Source organism: Cervus elaphus, chromosome 1, assembly GCF_910594005.1.
Source record: "Cervus elaphus chromosome 1, mCerEla1.1, whole genome shotgun sequence".
Classification (NCBI taxonomy): Eukaryota; Metazoa; Chordata; class Mammalia; order Artiodactyla; family Cervidae; genus Cervus; species Cervus elaphus.
In genome coordinates this window covers 45,064,999-45,091,553 of record NC_057815.1, presented here as the reverse complement: position 1 = coordinate 45,091,553, position 26,555 = coordinate 45,064,999, and the positions used below count along the sequence as shown (strand labels likewise).

The 26,555-nt window shown below is 49.7% G+C and overlaps 1 protein-coding gene across 2 annotated transcripts in view; it reads right to left on the bottom strand.

Moving 5' to 3' along the window:
- GRIK4 (glutamate ionotropic receptor kainate type subunit 4) overlaps positions 1-26,555 on the bottom strand; it is a 485,478-nt gene that overhangs the window by 108,468 nt on the left and 350,455 nt on the right. For both annotated transcript variants that reach the window (XM_043901237.1, XM_043901238.1), the window contains exons 8-10: positions 11,910-12,071; positions 6,462-6,614; positions 5,468-5,572 (exon numbers count right to left, since the gene is read on the bottom strand). In XM_043901237.1, the coding sequence (XP_043757172.1) occupies positions 5,468-5,572; positions 6,462-6,614; positions 11,910-12,071 (420 nt within the window). The remainder of the gene's footprint in view (positions 1-5,467; positions 5,573-6,461; positions 6,615-11,909; positions 12,072-26,555) is intronic.

Sequence of the window (26,555 nt, the reverse complement as noted above, 5' to 3'; positions counted from 1 at the left end):
AAACCAAATCCAAATGAGAAGATGCCATTACTAAAGAAAGCCCAGCCCAGCGGGTCACCAGGAGCCAGGTGCCATCCTGGTTTGGAGCAGGTGGCAGCAAGTTAAGGTGTTTTGATTTGGGGGCTTAGGGATTCCAGGAAAGTGAGAAAATGCAGGAGTGGGAGACCCATCAGCATGGACTTGGGAGTCAGACAAGCCTGAGTGTGAATTCCAGCTCTGCGCCCAAAGTCCTTGCTATTTGTGGACTTGGGCCAAGCTCCTTAGCAACCCTGAGCTTTGGTTTCCTTACTTGTCAAGTGGGAGTTTTATCTACCTTGAAGGGTTGCCCTCCAGATCAGAACTGACCTGTGCAAAGCGCACATGTGTTGTCTGTGGTACCAAACAGGTCCTCAAGAGATGTTATATCCCTGCTCTGTGTCACTCTCCCCTCCCCTGCCAGCATCACGGAGGATGGAGCTGGGAGAATAGTACAGCAGTGATACTGACATACCCCTGACATTCCTCCTACCCTGGAAGAGAAGCCCAACTAATTATCAGTCCCTAAACCATCTCTTCATCCTGTAATAAGCAGGGGAAGGACACCTGTCAAGAGGCGAAGACCGGGCTGGTGATTGGGATGGGACCTGGGGACCGGAGCTGCACAGCTACATCTGTGCTCACGATATATCCTGCAGATTTTCACTGCTACTCACGGAACCTGAGCCAGACAGGCGAGCAGCAAGACGGAACCTGAGCCAGACAGGCGAGCAGCAAGACGGTCACCAGATTAGTTGAAGGGAAATGGGTAACAGAAGAGGATTACTGTGATGCACTTTATAAGTCCAATCAAGGACGTGTGTCCCTTGGGGTAGCTGAAAGTCAAAAACCCCCCATCCTATTTAATGGTCACTTCTGCAGCAGGTTCCATTCAACATTAGCTCAAAAAAGATGAGGGTGGGATACTGGGGGGTCAAGCCTGTTCTTAGAGGCTGCAGTGTGCATTTGTCAAAGGTGAGCCTGTGGGCTGGGGCTTCCCTGATGGCTCAGTGGGTAAAGAAGGTGGCGCAGTGGTAAAGAATCTGCCTGCCAGTGCAGGAGACGGGGGTTCAATTCCCGGGTCAGGAAGATCCCCTGCAGGAGGAAATGGAACCCACTCCATTATTCTTGCTTGGAAAACTCCATGGTGGGCTACACTCCATGGGGTTGCAAAGACTCAGACATGACTGAGCATGCCGAGCGCAGCCCATAGATCACCAGCGTGGTAATCATCTATCTGGGTGCTAGTTCAGAAGGCGCAGGCTCCTGGGAAGCACCCAGTTTTACTAACTCCATGCATAAATGGAGGGCTTAGGAACATACATTTGAAGGCAAGCACCATGGGTCATTCTTGCACACACCTGGGTTTGAGAAGCCCTACCCTCCACCAATAATAGGTGCTGTGGAAGATGGGGCAGCAGCCTCTCTGAGCAGAACCCCTTGCTGGGCTGGGCTGGGCTGGGCTGGGTCGAGGGGTGGGTGCCGGTGGCTGGAGATGCTGTCTCCTAATGACTCAGGCAGCTCTGCAGCCCAGCAGCTGGGAAAAGCAGCCTGAGTGGCGGCTGGTGGAGAAGCGGAGGAAGGTGAAGAGGTACTCCGAGGCTAATGAGCTGTTCTTCAAGTGGAGGGTAGGATCAGGGCCAACAGCCAACTCTGCCACAGCAGGTGTCGCCTGGTAGAAATGGGCTCGTTCTGGGGAGCATTAGAAAGCAGGGCTGAAGGCCAAGGGAAGTTTTTCAAAGCCTGAGCCTGGGCTTTCTGTGGAATGAGTCTGGGTTTGGCACCCTCGCTGTTCTCCTAACTTCTGTTTTTCTTACCCCCTCTTTTTCCTGACCCTGTTTTACTTTTCCTGTAGCCCTTACCTCCACTGATGTATTATATAGTATTTGTTTGCCTCCTGTCTGTCTCCTACTGGAATACAAGCTCCACGGAAGTAGACACTAAGCCCATTTTTAACCTTTGTCTAGAAGGCAGCCTGGAACATTATAGGAACTCTCTCTCTCTCTGTCTCTCTCTCTCTCTCTCTCTATATATATATATATATATATGCACATACATATATACACACACACACACACATATATATAGATGATGATGATGATTTAGTAGCTAAGTCATGTCTGACTCTTGCGACTCCATGGACTATAGCCCACCGGGCTCCTCTGTCCATGGAATTCTCCAGGCAAGAATAGTGGGTTCTTTTCAGTAGTGGGAGTGGGTTGACATTTCCTTCTCCAGGGATCTTCCTGACCCAGGAATCAAACCTGGGTCTCCTGCACTGCAGGCAGATTCTTAACTGACTGAGCTACGAGGGAAGTCCATTGTATATATTGAAAAAAATGAATAAACGTTCCTTACTTCACATCCCCCACTGGGACTCAGGAAGTCAGCCTGACAATTTTCCTACAGATGGGTGGCTTCATTTGTTGGGGAATTATGCGCCCAAGGGCACGATTTGAGTTTAATAACCTGAAATTGCACTTATTTTTTCCATGTCAGTCTCTCTTGCCAGACTGCGGGCTCTCTCAGTGCAGGAGCTGTGCCTTTTCCATCGTGTTTCCTCCATGCCCAGCCCGGTGCCTGACATGCAGGACAGGCTCACAGTCTCTGACAGCCGTGAAATGACCATTCTGTGATCCTCCATCCCGTAGTTTCTGACTGCCTACCTCACTCCCGCCCCATTTGGGAAGTTATGAAAAACAGTCACTGATGTCATTGCTTCAAGATCACGGCGCTCCGGCCCTGAGCTAACAGCAGTCGTTAACATAGCTCCTCTCTCAGTCTGGGACTCTTGCCTTTTACTTTATTGTCTTCCCAGAAGGGTGACCTGCCCTTGCAGTCGAGCATAATTGCTTTCCTCCTAGAAGGAACTCCATTGGCCCTGGTGAGACAGGTTGAAATCAGAGTCTCTCAGACACAGGGACCAAGTAGAAGGATGCAGGTGTGATGGCCCTTCCAGCACAGCCCAGGGCGTCACCCAGATCACCTTTGGGGTCTGTTCCTGGGTCCTCCACGAGGTCTACCCAATCAGACTCTTGTGGGGTGGAGTCTAAAAAATCTGCACTTTCCACAAATTGCCAAGGTGATTCTGATGCATAATTTGTCATAATGGTTAAGAACTTGGGCTTTAGAGTCAGAGGTGCTTGAATTCAAAACCAGCTGCCATGACTACACTGTCCAAGACCAAGTCAGTCAGTCTCCTGGAGCCTCAGTTTCCTCACTTGTAAAATGGGGATTAATAAGAAGTAACTACTTTGTGGGATTAAAAGGGAAAATATGAATGATGTACTTCGTGTGGTAAACGGCTCATGGTTAGAGTCTAATGAATGAAAACCCCTATGATAATGATGATGGTGGTAAGTAGTGAAAATGATAGAGATGGTGGTGGTGGTTGAAGATGATGATGGTAGTGGTGGTGAAGATGATGGTGATGATGGTGGTGAAGATGGTGGTGGCGGTGGTGAAGATGATGGTGATGATGGTGGTGAAGATGGTGGTGGCGGTGGTGAAGATGATGGTGATGATGGTGGTGAAGATGGTGGTGACGGTGGTGAAGATGATGGTGATGATGGTGGTGAAGATGGTGGTGGTGATGGTGAAGATGGTGGTGGTGATGGTGAAGATGGTGGTGATGGTGAAGATGGTGGTGATGGTGGTGAAGATGGTGGTGGTGATGGTGAAGATGGTGGTGGCGGTGGTGAAGATGGTGGTGATGGTGGTGAAGATGGTGGTGGCAGTGGTGAAGATGGTGGTGGTGATGGTGGTGAAGATGGTGGTGGTGATGGTGAAGATGGTGGTGGTAGTGGTGGTGAAGATGGTGGTGGTGATGGTGGTGAAGATGGTGGTGGCGGTGGTGAAGATGGTGGTGATGGTGGTGAAGATGGTGGTGGTGATGGTGGTGAAGATGGCGGTGGTGATGGTGAAGATGGTGGTGGTGGTGGTGAAGATGGTGGTGGTGATGGTGGTGAAGATGGTGGTGGCGGTGGTGAAGATGATGGTGATAATGGTGGTGAAGATGGTGATGATGGTGGTGAAGATGGTGGTGATGGTGGTGAAGATGGTGGTGGTGATGGTGGTGAAGATGGTGGTGGCGGTGGTGAAGATGGTGGTGATGGTGGTGAAGATGGTGGTGGTGATGGTGGTGAAGATGGTGGTGGCGGTGGTGAAGATGATGGTGATGATGGTGGTGAAGATGGTGATGATGGTGGTGAAGATGGTGGTGATGGTGGTGAAGATGGTGGTGGTGATGGTGGTGAAGATGGTGGTGGCGGTGGTGAAGATGGTGGTGGCGGTGGTGAAGATGATGGTGATGATGGTGGTGAAGATGGTGGTGGCGGTGGTGAAGATGGTGGTGGTGATGGTGGTGAAGATGGTGGTGGCGGTGGTGAAGATGGTGGTGGTGATGGTGGTGAAGATGGTGGAGGCGGTGGTGAAGATGTTGGAGATGGTGCCAGTGATGCTGAAGATCATAGTAATGGTGGCAGTGATGGTGAAGATCACAGTGATGGTGATCATGAAGATGATGGTGATGGTGGTGGTGGTAGAGATGATGGTAGTGGTGGTCAAGATAGCGGTGGTGGTGTTGGTGAAGAAGAATATGATGATGACGATTCTTCATAATCTCCTGAAAGGTGATTCTGCAACCTTCTTCAGTGGTATGTTCCCTTAGCCACTCTGATAGTCAGGAGGCTCTTCAATATGTCTGCTTCCTGCTATAAGCAGTGCATCATTTTCTGGTTCTAATGTTTTCCTAAGGTTGGAGAAAGGCTACACTAAGAACAAAGAATTTACTATTACAGTGATGGAGAGGTTGGGAGACCTTCAGAGAGGCACTTGGAGTGACTGCCAGAATCCCTGTTTCCTCTGATGTAAGAGAATCGGAGGAAAGGAGAGTCAGAAGGTTAATGGAGGAGGATGAGAAAGGCGGGGCGAGTTGAAAGGAGCTCCAGAGGACGAAGCATCCCTGAGTTGGACAGGGAGCAGCCAGGGGAGGAGGGGTGTGATTGGCATGGCAGGGGGGCGGAGGTGGGTTGGTCAGAAAAGAGCTGACAGGAGAGAACAGAACCCTGAAGGGATTCCTCAAAGCCCATGGGATGGGATCTGATCTGTATGTGACCAGCAAGCAAGGTGGAAACTAACACTGGTTCCAGGACTAGGGCGAAATTCAGGAAGTAGAATAATCCACATGGTAGAATTCCCCCCTTAGACAATGCCCCCCTCTCTGCCCTCTCCTGCTATGAAGCACAGCTGCCTCCCTCTTGGTGTTCTGCTGGGGCTGTGACCCCTGATCCACACTGGCTGATCCTGGTGCGGGAAGAGGAGAAGCCTTGCACGGGTCACAGCCTGCTGCTTTGGGAGTGACAGTGGGAGGCCATCCCGAGTGCCAAGGAGAAACAGGCTAGGGACAGAGACAGGGACAAGGAGGAGGGATCTGCCAGCAGGCGAGGCTCACCTGCCGGAAACCATTCCTTGTGAACTGCAAGATTTTCAGGGCATAGTTGGACCTCTGGCCTTTGCTGTTGAATTCAATGTGGCCGGTGAGACCTTCCAATTCTACCTGTCCAAGAGAGAGTGAGTTACAGCACCAAATAGGCCCAGCCTTCCATGTGGCCCGGAGCAAGCATTCCACCATACCAGTGAAGGATGCACAAGAGAGGGGAAGCTGTCAAGACCCATTCTCCTGTCCTCCTCTCGGCCACAGGATCTTGAGACTATGAAAGTGATGTCTCTGGAATCAGTTCAGACTTGGCCGGGGCCAAGGAAAGGATGCCCCACATCCGGTGACCTCATAGCTGCTGCATAAACCAACTCGGTACTGAGATGCTAGCTTAAGCTCAGATCCCCGGAGCTGCTCCTCCACGCCCTTGGCTGTGAATAGCATCTATCCTCCTTGGGCAGCTGCTCGCCCATCTCTAAGCTGCAGGAAGTCAGGATGACCTGACTCTAGCTGCAAAGTCCCAGCCACTCTGCACCAGGTTTCTCTGATGGGAGATGGCTTTTTCCTGGGCTAGAATCCATGTCCATCCCACCAGTGGTGGCTTGGCTGGGAGAACTCTGGGGGAACTTAGCATCAGGTCAGAAGTGCTGAGCCTGCAACTCCCTGAGGGGCCACCAGCCATGGCAGCATCATCCATCCATCCCCACGTGTGCAGAGCTTTGCAGGGACCAGGTCTGAGCCCAGGGGGGTCCCAGTTCCAAGCTGAGAATCCAGGGACCGCCTAACAGTCTAAGGCTCAAGGGCCAGTGCCCTGCAAACAAACTTGCCATGGATTCTCTGTGGTTTTTAGGGATTAGGGACAACTGGGACTGACTGTCCCCCGAATGGGGTCACCACAGAGCATTGTTTTACCCATGGCTGTGATATACTGGGGATACACTGTGATAGACTGCCCCCCTCCGCCCCTGGCAGTCTGGGCGTGGCCCGCAGGGTCCCCACCGCCACTCACCATGCGCAGGTAATTCATGAGGCTGGTGCCGTGCTGCCAGATCTGGGCCGAGCCGCAGGACAGGGGCTTCACGCCGATCTCCTGGCTGCGGTTCAGCTCCTGCACCGCGGTCACCACGGCATAGACGGCGTCAAACAGCAGGGCCGAGGACAGCTGAGGCGGAGAGACAAAGTGATGGGTATAAAGGAGGGAAAGGAAAAGGAGGAAGAAAGGAGGAGGAGGAGGAAAAAGCAAAACAAAGAAGAAGTGAGGGCGTGTCTCTGATGCCCTGGGTCCACCTCTCCCTGGAGACGTGCAGACACACAGCTCACCACGCCATTTCTCGCATCCTCCCACCAGGCCCCAAGCTCTTTCCTGCCACATGGTTGCTGCTTCCCACTCCGTCTGGGATGTGGTTGTCTTGGCTGATGCTCCCTCATTAGCAAACGATCCAGATGCTGAGAGATCGGTATGTGCCTATCCTCAGTATTCTCTGGCATTTGGCCTTTGAGATTCTTCAGGTGCTTGTAAGTAATTACAACTCCAACAAGGGATGCTGGGGGTGAGGAGGAGGAAGAGGATGGAAGGACCATCCTCAAGGTCCCTGTCTTCTCTCTACCTGCATCTTGTCTTCAGAGAGGTGACCCAGGTGATGTATCCTGCGTGCTCTGGGCTTCATGAGTCCTTTCTGCGGTCCAGCTTGGGCTGCTTTGAGCTCCTGAAACCTCCTAAGCCCTGAACATCTTCTTTTCCCAGCTTAGTCTCCAAGGGTCCTCCGTCTGTCACCAGACAGCTCTTCTCTCCCAGGCTTCTGGCAATCGGCCCAGGTCTCTCACTGGGATCCTTCAGCAGCTTCTCTGAAACCTTGTGTTCCATCCACATTCCAGCTTATTCCTCCCACCCCATCCCCCATCACCAATTTCACCTCCGAAGGTGTGAGAGCCTGATATCTAACTTCTGGCTCATCAGCTTTTCCATCCCACTGCGGGTCTCCATCCCGAAGCATCTTTTCCACCTCCCAATTGCTTTCTCCCTCTACCATTATTTACTAATTTAGCTCTGGAAAGCATTTGGCACTGCAGTTGGGGCAAGTCCTGTTACCCAACTAGCGCTCCATCCATGTTTCCACTCCTGGGTCTGCAAAGCCCACCATCCCTGCTCCTTCGCGTCTTCCATCCTGTTTCCCTTTCAGAGCCCTCGCTGTCTTTCTGTGGCTTCTGTTCCCCATCCATGTGGGCATGCCTCTAGATCCTGTCTCTGCTTCTCCTCTCCTTGTCTCTTCTAAATATTAAATCCCCCAAACAACTCAATCCTCATTTAAAATCCTCTCCTCTTTCTTGGCTCAAAATGTTCCTTGGCAAACACCCGCGATTCTCTTGTTTTTATATTTTCATTTGTTTCTTCATTGCTATCTTCTTTGAAGCTGTCTGTAAATTGTTTAGGGGAATGAAAGACTGTATAAATTAAGATGAATCAATCTGACTCAAGGAATAGCAGCTGAATTTCTCCCCCATCCATCGGAATAAGAATAAGAGTATCTTTTAAACACACCACTATAGCCCTTATCTCCCCCACCCTCCCCCAGATCACTGGATTCCTGGAGTCCTCTTGGGTGTCCGTTCGTCTCTGAACTTCTGTCGCTTAAACTCTGATCCTCAGCATAATTCCAGAACAGGAACCATTAAAATTTCATGGAATAGTTCTTACAATCTGGGTTTTATTCAATGAAATAAACACTTAATTACAAACAGCTGTTTTAGCCCAAATTCTAATTACTTAATCTAGCCATCTGTAATTTTAATGATTTTCTACGATTTTTGTTCTTTGCTGCGTGATGAATGGGAGTGGCATATGAAATTAGCAGGGACGTGTTCAAGACTGTCTTCTGCTCAGGCAGGAAGCATGGTTGTGGTTTGCCGGCAGCCGCCAGGCAGGCACAGCCTGGTGGGGGCAGCACTGAGCGCTTTTATTTATTTATTTTTTTGGTGGTCACCCTTCTGTACAACCACTCCCTCTCTGTGCCCTTGGAACTGGGCCCCCATTCCAACAAGCTCCACCTGGAACATCATGGGCCCCCAGGGAAGATGAGGAAGAGAGGGAGACACACTCCAGTTGGGAGAAAAAGAAGAGAATAAAATGCAAAGAAAATGTGGAGTGCGGGAGAGAAAGACCAGAAAGAGCAAGAAGGGGAGGAGGTTATAGTGACAGAAGAAAGTGGGAAGGGCAGAGTGAGGGGGAGGAGATGAGAAGGAAAAAGAGAACATAACTGATGGAGGAGGAGAGGACAGCGGAGGAAAGAGAGAGGAGGAGAGTGGTCCCTCCCAGATGGAGCATCTCTTTAGGGAGCTGAGCGGGGAGACAAACCAGGTTGTGCATTCCTGGAACTGATTCTTTCTCGCCTTCCAGCTCCCAGCAGATGAAGGAGCTAGGCTGTTTGTGCTAGGAATTTCTGCCCCCAAAGAGACAGGAAGAGGCACCGCTTTTCAAAAGGTAGTGCTGAAGCGAGAAGCCTTGAGAAGGATGAGCTTCACATTCGTCAAGGGGAGGAGGTCCTACATCACCTTGCCTTCAGACACCATGGCTGGAAGGTTCTATAAGCTAGAGTCCAGGCTTCGCTGTGGCACCGTCCTCTGGAGGTCCTCCGCAAGGCCCCCTGGCACTTCTGCACGTCGGTTTTCTCATTTGTTCAACAAGGGGAGCATGACTGCTCTTGTCTGTTATTAGGGTGCCATGAATAGGAAGAAGAGGTCCAGTTGGGATTATTCCAAGCATCAGTGGTTCAGCATTCTATCTGTTCTCACTCCTTGACTCTTGAGTATGTGCACGTGGCTTTCTTTGGCCAACAAAATGAGCTGGAAGTGACAGTGTGCCCGTCCTGGGAGCCTAGGACTCAGAGGTCTTGTGCATTTCCACTTGCTTTGCCACCCTCCTGCCACCACCATGAGAGAACATGCCAGGCCAGCCTGCTGGGCTAGAAGGATGAGAGCTATGCGGAGCTCCAGCCTGCATCAGCCGACTCCTAGGCATTGAATGAGTTCAGCCCAGATCAACAGAGCTGCCCAGCTGAGCCAGCTTAGATGCGCTGATCCCTGGTTGACCCTCAGATGCACGAGCTCCATAAATGTTTATTGTCGTAAGCTGGTGAGATCTGAGGGCTGGCTGTTAGAAAGCTGGTGTTGCAAAAGCTACCTGAAATACTTACTAATGCTTCTTGAAATATCCGCCAGATAAAATGTTAAATAAGTTCATTCAATGCATGTAGTGGAAGAAGTGGTGAAATGTTAGTCACTCAATCGTGTCCTACTCTTTGCGACCCCCACAGACTGTAGCCCGCCAGGTTCCTCTGTCCATGGGATTCTCCAGGCAAGAATACTGGAGTGGGGAGTCATTCCCTTCTCCAGGGGATCTTCCCAACCCAGGGATTGAACCTGGGTCTCCTGCATTGCAGGCAGATTCTTTACCATCTGAGCCACCAGGGAATGGTTCTTGAAGTATCCAGCAGATGGAATGCTAAATAAATTTATTCAATGCATATCTGTACTTTATACATTATGCAGTAAAATTGAGGATGGAATCATATTGCATTTTATCTTCACACTAATCCTCTAAGATGGTCAAACCTAATTCCCTAAAATGACAGGAAAAGACTCTGAGGCCCAGGAGGGCTACATAGCTGCCCAAGATCACACAGCAAGAAAACAGCAGAGCCAGGATCTGAATCCAGGTCCTGTGCCTCCAAAGCCAGGGCTCTTGTCAGCACATGTGAGCACAGCCAGAGCCGGTCCCCCAGCCCTGAGCGGCCCCGCCTGGCCTGGGTGTCGGTTGCTCATGAGCCAGGTACCCAGGACCGCCCATCTGCCGGTCTGTGGTCAACGTGCACACAAATGGAAGGGCTGAAACCCTCAGAGGGACGCTGGCAATGTGGGACCAGGACCTTTAATGTCACTAGGCCAGATGCCAAATGTGGACTGGTTTGGGCTGGAGAGGAGGCAGCAGGTTTTGCCTCCTCTTAGCTCAGTTGGTGAAGAATTCGCCTGCAGTGCAGGAGACCCCGTTTTGATCCCTGGATTGGGAAGATCCCCTGGAGAAGGGATAGATTACCCACTCTAGCATTCTTGGGCTTCCCCTGTGGCTAAGCTGGTAGAGAATCTGCCTGCAAATTCGGGAGATCTGAGCTTGATCCCTGGGTTGGGAAGATCCCCTGGAGAAGGGAATGGCAACCCACTCCAGTATTCTTGCCTGAGAAATCCCATGGACACAATAGCCTGGTGGGCTACAGTCCATGGGGTTGCAAAGAGTCGGACACGACTAAGTGACTTTCACTTCACTTCACTTCACTTCCTGATACGGTGCCATGAGCCTCTGAAGCATGTCAGCACCTCTTTACAACACTGGAGTGATGAGTGCAAGACCCACAGACAAGACCGGGGCACAGGGCTGCACTCCTCCCAGGAGGGGTGAGCCTGGTCCCACCCACGACCCTATGCCTGAGGACTCGTCACTGCCCCTTAAGCAACTGGGGGTGAGGACTCCCTTCCTCCAGGTGTTTCGCCGCAGCAAATCCTTCCTATAGCAGCTTCCCTCTTTCAGGTCTAAAACACCCTGCTAGAATGCGCTTGGTAACCCTGAGAGCCTAGCTCAAGTTCTCATGCCTCCTCCTCTCAGCTGGTTCCCTGATCAAAGCTCACTGAGCTTTGAAGAGGTCTGACCTTTGGAAAGTTATGTGAGCATCACATGAACAGTCTCGTGGGGCTTCGGGAGGCTTAAATCTAACCCGGCTAGGACAGATCTAGAAAGCCATGCAAGCCCACTTCCAGAGAACGTGCCTTGTAATAAATGAAAGTGAGCAGACATCCCTGACAGGCCCCACAGAGTAAGGACATTGGACCCGGTGGAGAACAGCCAGGGGAATCTCTGCCTCCATCACACACACACAGGGGAACGAAGTGCAAGGAGGAAAAATGCAGGTGAAGGCACAAAGGAAGCCTCTCTGGACGAGCTGCACTGGGGGCAGTGATCCACAGCACAGGGCCAGGAGTGTTGGAATCGAGTTTCACTTGCAAAAGGCTTGGTGTTTGCCCTTGAACAAGATCCCCACATCCCCTTCCCTCATCTCCATGCCTGGGCTTCAGTCTATCTGAGAGCTGAAGGAACAGATCAGCTAAAGCCCTTCCAATGTAAGATTCTTGGATCTTAAATTCAGGGGGTCTTAGCAACAGTATCATCAGGGGTCTGGCCACAGACATCACTAAATGACAGTCTGGGCCCTCCACACACTGCCTCCCTGCTGACTTCTCCCCCAAAGTGTCCCTTGTAAGCACTTTCCAGCACTTGTATGATCTAGTTTTGAGCTGGGCCTGGAGAAGGCTGGAGTCCAGGATGGGTTGTATTTGGGGGGAGGGGCTGGCTCACAGAGGGGGTGCAGGTGGCAGCAAAGGGGCACCAGGGAGGGGCCTGGTGGGCACTTACTGCGGGCCCTGTGAAGGGCACGTGGTCACAGTTCTCCTGCCAGGACTGGTTGAGGCTCTGCGCAAACTCTTGGAAGAAAGCGTGGGACTGGTTGAAGATGGAAAAGCCCAGAATGTTGACACGATCGTCCACAAGGCTGTCCATCCTCTGGAGCGAGAACTCCTGAAAAACGCAGCAGGCAGAGCAGAGCGGGGTTAGGAAGGGCAGGGTGGGGTGGGCTCTGCGGGGGGCACAGCTGGGGAGTGCATCCTTGGCGATGGACACAATTGCCAAGTGCTCTGCTGGGTGTCAGGGTCCAGGGATGAGAGAGTTCTTCCTCAAATAGCTCACAGTGTAGGGGTGCAGGGAGGGAGAAAAGAGAAATAAGCAGAATGATCTCTAAGAAAGGCAGGTGTACATTGCTCTGGCCGGAGAAAGAAAGAAAAACACGAATGAGCTGGTGGAGGCAGGATGGTGTGTGCATAAGGTGTGACCCATGAGCTGTCTTGAAGGATGCTTAGGCATTTTCTGGGTGGAAAATGTGAGTGGACCAAGGCTATTTCAGACAGAAGTCGCCATGGATACAAAGGCCTGGAGGTGAGACAGTGTGTGGGCGCCTGCAGTATACTTTCACAGAAGCATCGCTCTTCAAAGTGTGTCCACAGAACACCTGCCGTCAGACTCACCTGGGTATCTTTTTTTAAAAAAGTGATGATGCCTGCAATCCACCTAATACCAACTGAATCCATATCTCAAAAGCTGAGGCCCAGGACCTGGTATTTTTAGCAGGGTCCAAGGTCACATGCACATCAAAGTTTGAGAGTCACTGGGTCAGAACCAGGATATGTGAGGGTGGGGTGACCATGAGAGATGGAACGGGAGATGTCAGCAGGGGCCAGAGCACAGGGCTTGGTTCCTGGGTCGGGGACCTTGCACTTTATCCTAATAGTGATGGGACCTGAAGGCTCAGTCAGCCGAGGAGTGAGATCAAGTTGTATTTCTAAGAATCTCCACCTGAACATCTGCAGGTAGGGCTGTGCCTTCATTTTATTATTTTTTATTCATTTCACAAATATTGAAGTGCTAATTACATGCCAGACACGGGCACAGAGGATGTTCTAGACACGGAATATATATGAACAAGAAACACATTTCTTGATGTGTTGCAGGTTAGGGGACGAGACAGACTGTAAGCAAACAAATAAACACACACACTGGTAGATAGGGCTTCCCCGGTGGCTCAGCAGTAGAGAATCTGCCTGCAGTGCAGGAGACACAGGGAGACGCAGTTTCGATCCCTGGGTCAGAAAGATCCCCTGGAGAAGGGTATGGCAACCTGCTTCAGTATTCTCGCCTGGAGAATTCCAAGAACAGAGGAGCCTGGCGGGCTACAGTCCATGAGATCACAGAGTCAGACACAAATGAAGCGACTTAGCACACAGGCACTGTCAGATATCTATGGGGGGTTAGGGTGGGGCTTGCTCCCCGAGATGAGGCAGTTAGGGAAACCCCATGTGGGGCAGTGGCATTTAGACGCTCAAGGGAATTCTCCCAGGACGTGTGGTCCTCACCCAATCACCTGGCTGGAGCCCTGGTTTAAGTCAGCTAAAAGCTGCAGGCATGAGTCTCATGGAGGCCAGTTAGTGTCACAGGGAGACGCACCCCTATCTCAGGCAGGGCTGAGGTCAGAGCCCGGGACCCCCAAAATCCCCCTGGTCCTCTACAGGGAAACCAGGCAAGAGAGTGTGGGCTATTCAGCTCGCCAATCCCTGCTCCTGAAATAACGCCTTCACATGCAGGTCAGGTCATCCTTGTGCATTGAATTCACATTCATCACACATTTATTCCACATGCCTCGCACACAGCTCTGCACCCTCTGGGCCCATGGTCGTCAGACCCCAGGACTAACCCATCAGCCACTCCGTCTGACATGACAGATGGCAGGTGCCGTGGGCTTGTTTGTAGCCTAGCAGAAACACGGCTCTTCTTCAGGCGGCCTCCTTGTTTTAAGACTTAGTTCCTCCAGGCCCCTGTCACATCCCTGGCAAACTCACTCACTCACATCCACGGCCACGGCCAAGCCCTCAGGCCATGGGCCTGCGCTCTGCCCGGAGCCCAGCCTCATTAGCTGCAGCTTGCAGACTCAAGTTACAAAGATGCCTTTGGAGTCACCAAAGGCTAACAGCATGGAGTGGGATGAGGATTAAGTGTCTTTTGGATCCTGCCACATCCCTGTCAGGGGAACCCGGACGTGTCAGAGAATGTATTGATTCATAAGCTGGTATGTCTTCCCGTCTCTAACAGGGCAGCTGCCCATGCGCTGTGGACTATCAGCAGACACGAGGGGGCAGATGGCTAACAAGGAAAGAGCATCTGGCAAGGGGGGGTGGCAGGGTGCAGAGCCAAGCTGCTGTCAGGCAACCGAGGGGCCTCCCCGGCTGTGGTTGGTGTGGGGGGAGCTGGAGATGTCCCCTCTCCCTCGGCTTCTGTGTCAATGTGGGCAGCTCATCACCACCACCACCCCCTGCCCCATCCTCACAAGCACAGCAGGGTGGAAGAAGGCCCATTTCAAGGAATCCCTGATAGCTCAGTTGGTAAAGAATCCACCTGCAATGCTGGAGACCCCGGTTTGATTCCTGGGTCAGGAAGATCCCCTGGATAAGGGATAGGCTATCCATTCCAGTATTCTTGGACTTCCCTTGTGACTCAGCTGGTAAAGAATCCACCTGCAATGCGGGAGACCTGGGTTTGATCCCTGGGTTGGGAAGATCCTCTGGAGAAGGGAAAGGTTACCCACTCCAGTATTCTAGCCTGGAGAATTCCATGGACTGTATAGCCCATGGGGTCACAAAGAGTTGGACATGACTTAGCGACTTTCACTTTTACTTTGACACCTTGATGTCTAAACTCACAGTGGCAGTAGGGGGGACACATGGTAAACGCTTTGGGTTCAAATCCAGATGCTGCACTATACTGCCATGTATGATCTGGGCTTCAGATCCTCATTTAAAGTGGCAACAACAATGACAGCAATCTCAGAGATTGTTCAAGGAACAAGTAATAGGCACGCACCAGGCGCATCATCTCTGGCACATAAGACATGTTCAACATGTGACAGCTACGAACATGCTACCACCAGATTGTGGGCAGCTTCTCACTTCCTACTTCTTTAGTTCCACTAGTCTTGGAAACCTGAGTTCAGAAGGTGTTTCCTTGAAATACATGACCCAAGCTGAGTAAGAATGAATGAATTAATTACAGACACTTAGAGACAGCCCATCCCAAAGCCAGACAAACTGTCTTCCTGCCTTTTAATAACTACCTTCTCATCCTCCAATTATATCCTATTTTCAAAGGCCCCCTTAAGATAAAAAGATCCAGAAGCTTCCTTGATAATCCATCCTATTTATAACGACTCATGGGAGAGCTTGTGAAAGGACAAGAAAGGGGTGGAGTGTTCTTTTATTGTAATTTCCCAGGACACTTCAGGCTTCTATTCTGTAAGCATCTTCACTGTTAGGAAATGCTTCTTTCTGTCTAAACTTATATTCTTCTGCTGCTGCTGAAGCTTGGTATCTAAGTGAAAATGGGAAACAGCTGCCCACTGCCAGTTTGTACACACAAAAAAATCTTTTAAATTCTAGTATTTACAAAAGTGTATTTCTCAGGACACTAGCTTTTCTGGGAAGTGTTTCAAGAAAACAAGGTTCCATGTTCAAATAAGTGGAGCAAACATGGTGTATTCTAACCATATTTTCAAGATTTACAATGTACACTAGCACATTAAAGGGTTAAAGAAGTCCTACCGTAAAGCAGCTTAATTTTGTTTAACCTGGGACTTTCTAAACTCTAACCATGAAACACTTTCCCCACCAAACCTATGGATGTCCTGCAGGAGTGTTCTATAGACTGTGCAGTGGGAAATACTGTTTTAAACATGCTACATAGTCATGTACAGATGTGAGAGTTGAACCATCAAGAAGGCTGAGTGCTGAATAATTGATGCTTTCGAACTGTGGTGTTGGAGAAGACTCAAGAGTCCCTTGGATAGCAAGGATATCAAACCAGTCAGTCCTAAAGGGAATTAACCCTGACTATTCACTGGAAGGACTGATGTTGAAGCTCCAATACTTTGGCTACCTGATACAAAGAGCTGACATGCTGGAAAAGATCCTGATGCTGGGAAAGATTAAGGGCAGGAGGAGAAAGGGGTGACAGAGGATGAGATGGTTGGATGGCATCACTGATTCAATGGACATGGGTTTGAGCATTTGATAGTGAAGGACAGGGAAGCCTGGCATGCCACAGTCCATGGGGTCGCAAAGAGTTGGCCATGACTTAGCAACAACTGAACAACAACAATTCTAAACATATTTAGGGAAACATGTAATATAATCCCCAAATCAAGTGACATTTGGCTGACACGGTGTTACATAAAATCAACCAGTTTCAGGATGAGAGGGGAGCACAGGCCCTCTGGCTCCAGCTTTCCACCAGGAACTCTAGCCAGGAACGCACCCTGGCCTCACCCAGGCGTTCTGTGCTCCCTAGGTGTGTTCCCTGGCTGACTGTGACCTTAACTGAAATGACAAAGTGTTAGGAGCCCTGGGATAGATCAGGTTCTCATGGGGACCTTGATTCTTTTCTTATAAATGTCCTGGGGCGGGAAATCCTAAGTTCTCCGCTCCCAATGTGAGTGGATTCCACCACCGTCACAAGACCAGGGAAACCAGGGTGAAGAACAGAGCCTATGGCCACCTGGTAAGGCTGAGTGGTGACACAGAGGCCAGGACCAAGTCTTCAATTGCTCCAAGAGCACGTGGCTTTGTGACAGCACTTGCAGTGACAATATATTTTCATGTCCGTGGCCTCTTCCTCCCAAGGCCTGTGTGTTCCTAAGAGCAGGGATGTAACTGACCCATTTATTATTTATTTATTTTTGGCTGCACTGAGTCTTCACTGCTGTTGGGCTTTTCTCTAGTTGTGGCGAGTGGGGGCTACTCTCTAATTGCAATTGCAGGCAATTGCATTGGAATTGCAATGGCTTCTCTTGTTGCGGGGCACAGGCTCTGGGTCCATGGGCTTCAGTAGTTGTGGCACTCGGGCTTAGTAGTTACTGCTTGCAGGCTGGGGCTCAAGAATTTGGGCTCAATAGTCATGGCACACAGGCTTAGTTGCTTTGTAGCATGTGGGATCTTCCCCGACCAGGGATTGAACCCGTTCCCCCTGCATTGGCAGGCAGATTCTTATCCACTGCACCATCAGGGAAGTCCCCCATTTAAAAAAAAAAAAATTGGCTTCACCCAAGAGTTGCAGGATCTTAGTTCCCTGACCAAGGATCAAACCTGAGCCCCCTTCATTGGGAGTGCAGGGCCTTAACCACTGGACTTCCAGGGAAGTTTCCTGCCTCATTTCTGAAACCGTCACTGCACCCAGAATAGAGCTTAATACCTAGAAGCTGTTTGGTGAATGTTGCTTGAGGTTGTGGATGGAAGATGCTTCCATGCCCTGGGGTCCTCACGATGCCTGACTCTTCTCAGTCTTATTCCTACAGAAGGTGTAAGGACACGAGCAGGATGGGGACCATCGCTCGATTGTCCTCTGCAAGTTACATTATCATATTTTGAAAAGCAAATTTCTGACAGCTTGTTTTCTTAACACCGGGCTTTTTCATTTAAAAAGTTATAGATGTGCACACATTTGTGTATGTGTGAGCATATGGGATTGTGTGTGCATGTGTATTCTTCTGTATACAGTGATTTTTCAGGGGACTGAATAGCTGCAATCGAAGGTCAGGTCATGAACCCAAGTGAATACTGGAGAGTGTTACCTGAAATTGAAGGGTGTTTAGAACAGGCCCGGAAGGAAGGCCTCACGCATAAAGGATGCAGAGCCACATGGGTGCTGCGGATCAGCTGAATGGTCCCTTTGTCCAGCAGCTGTGACACTTCCAATGTCCTGGTTTGCCCACGGCCTTCCACTCCAGTCAGTTGCAAGGACCACTCCACGTCCCTATAGCCTGCTCATCCAACAGGCCAGGGGCTAAGGCCAGCTGAGTGTGGGCCGCGGGGTGGAGGGGTGCGGGACAAGGTCAGCCGACTACAGGTTAAAAGCACAAGGGTTTTTCATGATCTGGACTCAGCCTCTGTACTTGACTTTAAGGAGAAAAACAGGAAATCAAAACACAGGTCCAGACCGTGTCCTGGGGTCAAGTCCATCTCTTAACCCTTCACAGCCTGGGCCTGGATGCAGGGGAAATGGGGAAGGGGGGAAGGGCATTTCATACTCTCTGCCCAGCAGCCCCTTCTCCTTGGTTTCTTCTCCCAATTGCTGAGCCCCCAAGGGCCTGACCATTGCCAGGGCCACCTAAGCTAGACACTTCAAAGGCAGCCTCCACCCCCTCTTCTTTCAATTCTATATCTAGTCAATCCTTTCACATCTGTCTCCTAAATGTGTCCTGTATCTCTATCCCTTCATTTCCAATCCCGCTAGGTCAGGCCTGCCTCATTTCTTCTTTGTCTATTAAGTAAACCACCCCCTGGATCTTGGGAGACTCAGCCACGACACAGCAGAAGTCCCAGCTGCCACTCATGTGATGCCAACATGAATGGCAGCCCCTGGAGTCATGCCATGTGGTGATCCTATCAGGGGACAGCAGGATATAATAAAAAGAGGTTACGAAATAAGATAGTCTGTGTTCCAATCCTGTTTTGCCACATACTGGTTGGGTGATCCTGGGCAGGTGAGTAGCCTCGCTGAATTTCATTCTGCTCACCCATAAAATGCAGACCAGAGCATCCACCTTGCAGGGATAATCCATAGCTATGCAGTCCATCCTCCATGCTGCCCCTTCTTCCTTCTTCTGATCCCCACACTCCACTTAGGTCCGGACAAAGTGAACTATCTGGCCTGGGGACTTCTCCTCTCCTCTTCCCTCCCCTCCTTACCCTGCAAGAAGCTATCCTTAGCTACTTGTCAAATAAGAAAAGTTCTGCCAAGTCAGTCACCATAAGGTGTTAATTGCTTGGTGTGGCTATTTGTGTGGAGACAGAAGGCTTGAGTTGCAGTTCCAGACCTTCCAACCATAAATAATCCTAACAAAGCAATAATTATAATAATAATAACTGTGACAATTTATTGACCGCCAACTGTGTGCCTGGCAGAACTAAGCAGTGTATGTGCAGGATCTCAATCCGTTCTTATAGCAGCCCTACCACAGGGGAGTTATCAGTGTCAATTTATAGCTGAAGGAGCAGAGACCCAGAGGAATGAGTGGTTTTCCAAGGTCACACAGCTGCAAACAGACCCAGACCCAGTGGTTTAGATGTTTGTACCCCTTATTCATCCCTGTGAGCGGGGCATCGAGGGTCAAGGGTACTATGAGTTCATGCTGACTGTGCTGTAAGAGAGCTGGCAAAATTGAATTAAAATTCATTTCAGAATACACCACTCGACTTTAAGAGCAATGACTTCTGGTCTAAGATTTGCAGCTACAAAATGAACACTGGTCGTCCAAGAGAGTAAAGAGATTATCCAACATCGACTAAATCTCTGCCTGAGAAGCATTTTAATTACAAAGGGTCCTGGGGATTGGTGTGGGCTCCAGACTGAGCAACTAAAACTCATCTTGAGAACACGGGAGAGCTGAGGTTTGCCCCACACCATGTCTGCTCAGCACAAAGAATCCCAGGAAGGAACATGAGACAACACCAGGTTTCAGGTGGGGAGGAATTAGAAATAAACGCAGTGTAATCAGATAACCAACAAGGACCTACTGTCTAGCACAGGGAACTCTGCTCAATGTTATGTGGCAGTCTGGATGGGAGGGGAGTTTGGGGGAGAATGGATACATGTATATGTATGGCTGAGTCCCTTCACTGCTCATCTGAAAATATCACAGCATTGTTAATCGGCTATACCCCATTACAAAATAAAAAGTTTTTTATAAAAGAAAGAAAAGCATTGTGACTGAAGACATGAATGGCTAACATGCATAGAGAAGTAGGCAGTTAAAATCAGCTTCATGAACTTGGCTGACTTCAGCCAGGACTGGTTTAGGAGCCTTGGTCATCCCTGATCACCATCATCTGAGCCACAAAAGCTTTCCTGCTGGCCTGTGGGTGGTCTCGCTCATTGCTATATCTCTAGCCCAGTGAAACTTAGTGAAACCAGAAGCTGGTTCTTTGGTTTCATTAAATGATGAGAATAATAACTGTGCTGGAGGGAGTGGGTATGGATGTAGAGTCACAACATGTTAAATCATACACTGTCTGCTGGTATTTTGCCCTAGATTTTCTTCACGGGAGCTTCACTGGAGTCCCAAATTCCAAAAACCAATCTCTGCTTTTTAAATTTTTCAATCTCTTTATTTTAGTCTCTTTTCATTAGACAGGATTCTGTTACAAAATGGGGAAAATCACACTTCACAGTGTTGGCTGTGAGACTTAAAAGAGATAACAGTGATATATAGGAAAGTGCTATATAGATAGGAAATATGACAAGAGCTCCCTGAAATTATTAGTATTGTTAGTTAACAATACACTAGCTCAAGGAAGGCATTCTGCAGGCACTTTCAGGCATCATTAATAGGCAATGAGGAAGACAGGGTGGGGAGGGAGGCTTCTGTCTTCCCCACAGATTTGTCATGGAGGAAGATCTCTATGATCTTGCATAGAGTCCTGAGAATTCAACACCTCCCTTCCTGCCAGGGCCACCAGCAACTTTTAAAATGCCACCCTGATGACACCTCTACAGCCCCTGCAGTCTCTTTGGATTCCACTACCCAGACCCAGTTGGGCTTTGACTGCCCTTCTCTGCAGATCTTTTGCTCCAGAACTGGTTCATATTCACACAGTGGTGTTTCAAGCAGTCCCTTGCTCCTCTGTTGCTTTCATCCAAGACTCAACCTTTGATCTCTGCTTCGTGCTCACTAACTTCCTGGGAGAGGAGACCAGCAACCTCCTATCACCCAAATCAGAAGTCATTTATTAAATGTTACTTTATCACTGAGGATCATAACATTAACTGCTTCCATTGGCAAAGCTCTACAAAACTTGTAAGGCACTTTCCTGCACCTCTTCTGGTCCTCACCAGCACACGTGGTGTGGAAAGAGTGGGTTTTAGTCACATACCCATGGAGAAACTTAAGTGTCTAGGAGTTAAGTGTCTTGCTCAAAAGACAGACTGGGATAAAGGTCCAGGTACTTGGCATTCAAGATTAGCACTTACAATTCCATTCCTCACTACTGGGGCTCAGCAGTAGGCTAAGTCAATAGTAGTAGTAGGGTTAGTTCCTCAGTGGTGTCTGACTCTTTGTGACCCCATGGACTGTAGCTCACCAGGCTCCTCTGTTCATGGAATTCTCCAGAATACTGGAGTGGGTTGCCATTCCCTTCTCCAGGGGCTCTTTCTGACCCAGGGTCTCCCACACTGCAGGCAGATTCTTTACCATCTGAGCCACTGGTGAAGGATACAGCATAAACTCAAATGCACAAGCCCTCCACTGAGGTTGTTCATGACTGACAACTTTTAATGTTCTAACCCCAGAGTACTGAGAACACCAAAAGCTTCCAATTTCTTAAGCCATTATTACGAAGCTGGAATAATAATGGAAGATATCCTTGACTACATCACTCTTAAACTTGTACTTCTTTTCGTTCTGCCCCAATCTGATCCCCTCCTTGGTTGCCTACTTGTGAATGTCACCATCATCCACCCATTATTCAGGCTAGGATTTGGAGCTCATTCTCCACTTCTCCCCTTCTCACGCTCCCCATCTCATCCATGTTTGCATGCAATAGGTTATTGTCACTGGAAATGCTGTACCTTTTTAATATCTCTTGAATCTGTCCCCTGCTCTCCATCCCTACTGCTTCTGCCTCAATTCAGACCTTCACAAGCTTGTTCTTGGACTTTGAATGAATTGGTTTCCCCTCCTCCAGTTTTGCCTTTCTCCAGCTTCCTCCTTCATGCTATTGCTCAAGAGCTCTTTCTCAACAATTCATTTGATCATGAATCCCTCCCCACCTCCCAATGCTCCTTACTGCACTCAGGACAAAAACAAACTCCTTAGCTGGACATGTGTGTCTCTTCATGCTATGATTCCTGTCTACCCCTCTTTTCATTCTTCACCTTGACTTCCTCCATCATCCAAGAACTGGACACTGTCCTCACAGGTATACCCATCATCACTTAGAGCTTTTTATCCCATCACCGCTCAGTCACTCATTAATGTCGAACTCTAGCCTGCCAGGTTCCTTGGTCTATTCCAGGCAAGAATACTGGAGTGGGTTGCCATGCCCTCCTCCAGGGGAGCTTCCTGACCCAGGGATCAAACCCTCGTCTCTTGCATCTCCTGCGTTGCAGATTCTTTACCTCTAGTGCCATCTCGGAAGCCATCATGAGTTTGTTCAAAGCAGCTTCCCAAAGACTGGGTGCTATTGGAGGCAATGTATGTACAGTAGCAGCATCCACCCGGGTGCAAAGCATATAGAAAGAAGTCAAGGTTGTTGACTGAATGAATTTTAGGAAGGGAACACCTGTCAGGCTTTTCTTATTTTACTGGATGGGCAGCTTGGTCCTTTAACATTCAAGGCTCTTTCCTTATGACTATAGCCATTCATTTTCCCTTGGGACCCAAAGTATGGAGGAGGCCAGGACCCAAGCCTTTGTGGCCTCTTAGGGACTTCCCTCGTTGTCCAGTGACTAACACTCTGCTCCCACTGTAGGAAACCCAGGTTCGAACCCTGGCCAGGGAACTAGACCCCACATGCCACAACTAAGGGTTTGCATGCTGCAACGAAGATCGAAGATCCCACGTGCTGTTACTAAAACCTGGTTCAGCCAAATAAATAAATAAAAATTGAAAAGAAAAAAACAGTGGCCTCTTAGCCTTTCTCGAGAAAGCACTGAAGCCACCAGGAGTCCAGAATCTCCTGGGTACTCTCACAGCCTCTCCCTCCCTCCAGGTGCCTGTTTATCTGCATCACAGCCTGTGCTCTCCGCATTCTAGGTGATTGCTTTTTGTGTAATAGGTCTTTGAAGAAAGTAGCAGCTGGGAGGCTAATTCACACCTGTCAGTGAATTCCATTTAATGGGAGATTTGGTTCTAAACCTCCCTGCTCCCAGCTTTCCTGGATCCTTCTCCCCGCGTGTCTCCTCTTCATGTAGCCCCATGACCTGAGCTTGCATAGCCCTTCCTCCCAGGAACCTTGTCCCTTCTCTGCTTTTCTTTCCCAGCGTGAGTCTACAAACAGGACTTAAAAAGCAGACTGTATTGTCTTGTTCAGTGCTCTGGTCCCTGCACCTTACTCTGCGCCTGTGCTTAGCAAGTGCTCAAACATTCATTATATGAATTCATGATCACCTGCAAACATGCATCAGGGTGGAAACACCTTTACAAAGACTTCAGTCATTTGCTCCCAGGAAGAAGAAGGCAGAGGCCAGGGAGGGGAGGACCCTCCCACCTCCACCCCAGCAGCTCTGTCTTCATCTTAGCTTTAGAAATGTTCTGTGCCTCTGGGAACTAAGTAAGTGGTTACTAACTGTGATGTCGAGACCTTAATGGATCAAACTGACAAAATAGTGGAGGCTTTGTGTTCTCCCCTTGGGCTGGGGGGCGCCATTGCTTTCCTGCAGGCCTGCTTCCTCTATCACGCACTGATGCCTCACCTCTGAAGTCCCTTGCACTCAGGATCCACTGGTCGTCTGATTTGATTGTCCACTGATCTGTCTGCACCATGCTCCCCCTCCCTCCCAACTCATTAGCCTCAGGCTTGTAGAGACACAAGGCCCTCCCACCCCCTGTCTTAGCAGTTGCTGGGGAAGATGAGTGACACTGTCAATCAGCAGCCTCAGCCTCCTCCCCCACCTCTGCAGCAGGACCAATGAGGGGCTCCCACAGGGGCGGGGTACCTTGCTGTCTATGACACACACACTTGAGGTCACTCAGCAAGTGCATGACTAAGGCTAGACCAGGGTCCAAGCCACTGGACACTCAGGAGGGAAATGGACATAACAAGTGATTTTTCAGATCTTGGCCATTTTGACTCATTCTAAACAAAACAACCCAGGAGCCTCTTCTCTAGGACACACATCATTTTGGGCACCAGGAACATACCAGTGAGCAAACTCATCTCTGTCAAGGTGTTTATCCTTACTGGCAAGTGGAGGCAAGTCCCAAACAGTGCTGAGCTCAAGTGCCAGGGGCACAGAGAGGCGGCGTGGCCGTAAAAATGACTGTTGATCTTCCCAAGCTGAGAGCTGACTGCAAGCTGAGGCCTGAAAGGCGAGCAGGAGTCAGTAGGCAAGGAGGTGCAGAAGTAGCTTCTAAGACAGAGACGTGGTGGGATGCATGGAGCTGTGGAGGAGCAAGGCACTGGCTCAGTGCAAGGCATTGCAAGCCACCCTGTGTGGCTGGGGTGCTGCCAGGAGGCCGTCCAAAAAAGACTGCTCTGGGGACTTCCCTGGTGGTGCTGCAGTTGAGAATCTGCCTTCTAATGTAGAGGACGAGGGTCCAATCCCTGGTTGAGGAACTAGGATCCCAAATGCCATGGGGCAACTAAGCCCTCATGACACAACTACAGAAAGTCCATGCGCTGCAGTAAAGACCTAGGGCAGCCAAGATTTTAAACATAAAAATAAAAAAAAGAAGATGTTTTGGACTTTATCTAGGGGTGACAGATAGGGAGCTCTTGCAGGGTTTTAAGCAAAAGAGAGATATCATCAAGGATGGTTTTAGGAAGATCTTAACACTTGGCCAGGATAAAAATCCAGCTTTGAAATTCACAGGAGAGGCGTCCACCATACAGGTGATGGCTGGAGGCTTCAGCTGGACGGGCAGGTGTCACACTTACTCCTGGGCTGTGAATGGGAGCTGTCAGCACCACAAGCACAGGGCCGGGGGTGGGGAAAGCCTCAGATGGTGATTAATTGAGTGGTTGATGCCTTTGATATTGAGGGAAGCCTGATGCTAGGGAGAGAGGAGCTGGACTGCTTAATAATAATAGCACTTGCTCCTCCTAATGGTGCTTGTAATACAATTGCACTTATAATGTAATAATAATAATAATATAATTTGCCGTAATGTATTTTCCTCTCAGCCTCTTTATGCTTTCCAAACATTCATTACATCCCAAGCACTCTTCTCAGCAGGGCCCAAATTCCCCAGGGCCAGGAGCCTATGAGGCAACTTCAGCTGTCCCAGGGGCCTCAGTTTCCCCTTTGCTCTGGTTGTATCTTCTCTCAGGGGCTTGCTTACAGAGCATCATCGGGAGTCAATGCGTATGCCCTGCGCAGAGCCCCCCAGTGGTCAGCGGAGGGAACCTGGGTCCACCATCTATCAGGGGATGTACCACTTGCTGTCCCGAGGTCTCCAGTGCCTTGCTCCTGGTTTCCTGGCAATGTCTCTCCTTGTCTATCCTTTCACCAAGCAATGGGGGGAGGGGAGGGAGCAAATGAAACAAACTAATTTGCACATTTAGTGCATGGGGCAGGCAGGATTCTAAATATACCACGCCCCACATATATACAGTCCCTAGGAATGTGAGTGACTGTGATGAATTTTACTTCCATGATTAGGCTATAGGATATGGCAAGTGCATGCTCAGTCGCATCTGACTCAGACCGCATGGACTGTAGCCCGCCAGGCTCCTCTGTCCGTGGGATTTCCCAGACAAGAATACTGGGTTGGGTTGCCATTTCCTCCTCCAGGGGATCTTCCTGATCCAGCTTCTCCTACAGCTCCTGCACCGGCAGGCGGATTCTTTACCACTGAGCCGCCTGGGAGACCCTGCTATATGGCACAGTTGACTTTAAAAGAGGGCGATTATCCAGGCACGCTAACTTTTTAAAAATAGTTTTCTTTGGCTCGTTGCAGAAGAGAAAGTCAAAGAGATTCAAAGTTATGAGAAGGCCTGGGCTAGAGGCAGACTGTCCATGGATGAGATGGAGACATCACAGAGCAGGTCATGGACAAGAAGAGGATGAGATGGAGGGGAAGGAGGGGTCATGGGCATGGACTAGAGTTTCATTTGCTCCCTTCCGCCTCCCCCATTACCTGATAAAAGGATAGAAAATGAGAGGTGTTGCCAGAGAGCCAGGAGCAAGGCACTGGACAGTGACCTTCGGATGCTGAGAGCAGTCCCTAGCCAAGAGCTCGGAAGGAAACAGAGATTCCAGTCCTGTAATCAACCACAAGGATGTAAATTCTGCCGACAACAGGATGAGCCTGGAAGAGGTCCCTGAGTTCTGGATGAGAACACGTCCAGCCAACACCTAAATTTCAACCTGAGTGGAGAGTCCAGCCATGTGGTGTGGACCTACAGAGTTGTGAGCCAGTCGCTGTGAGGTTTAAGCTGCTGGCTTTGTAGTAATAGGTTTCACAGCAACAGAAAACTCATACAGCACGGAAAAGCAATAAAGAGCAGTTTGTTAAAGACATGAGGTGGGCAGGGAGGTCAAGGGCAAATTCTCAGCTGGACCACTTGTGGAGTGAATGACCTCAGTTAAAGCTTACAAACATCTCTGAGCCTCGCTTCCCTGCTTGGTAGAACCAGAGCCCCTACATCATAGTGGCATTTTGAGGATTTAAGATCGTGAGCATAAAGCACTTAGGATGGTGTCTGGTACTTTGCTGGTACCATGGGACCAATGATTGTTACAATACCA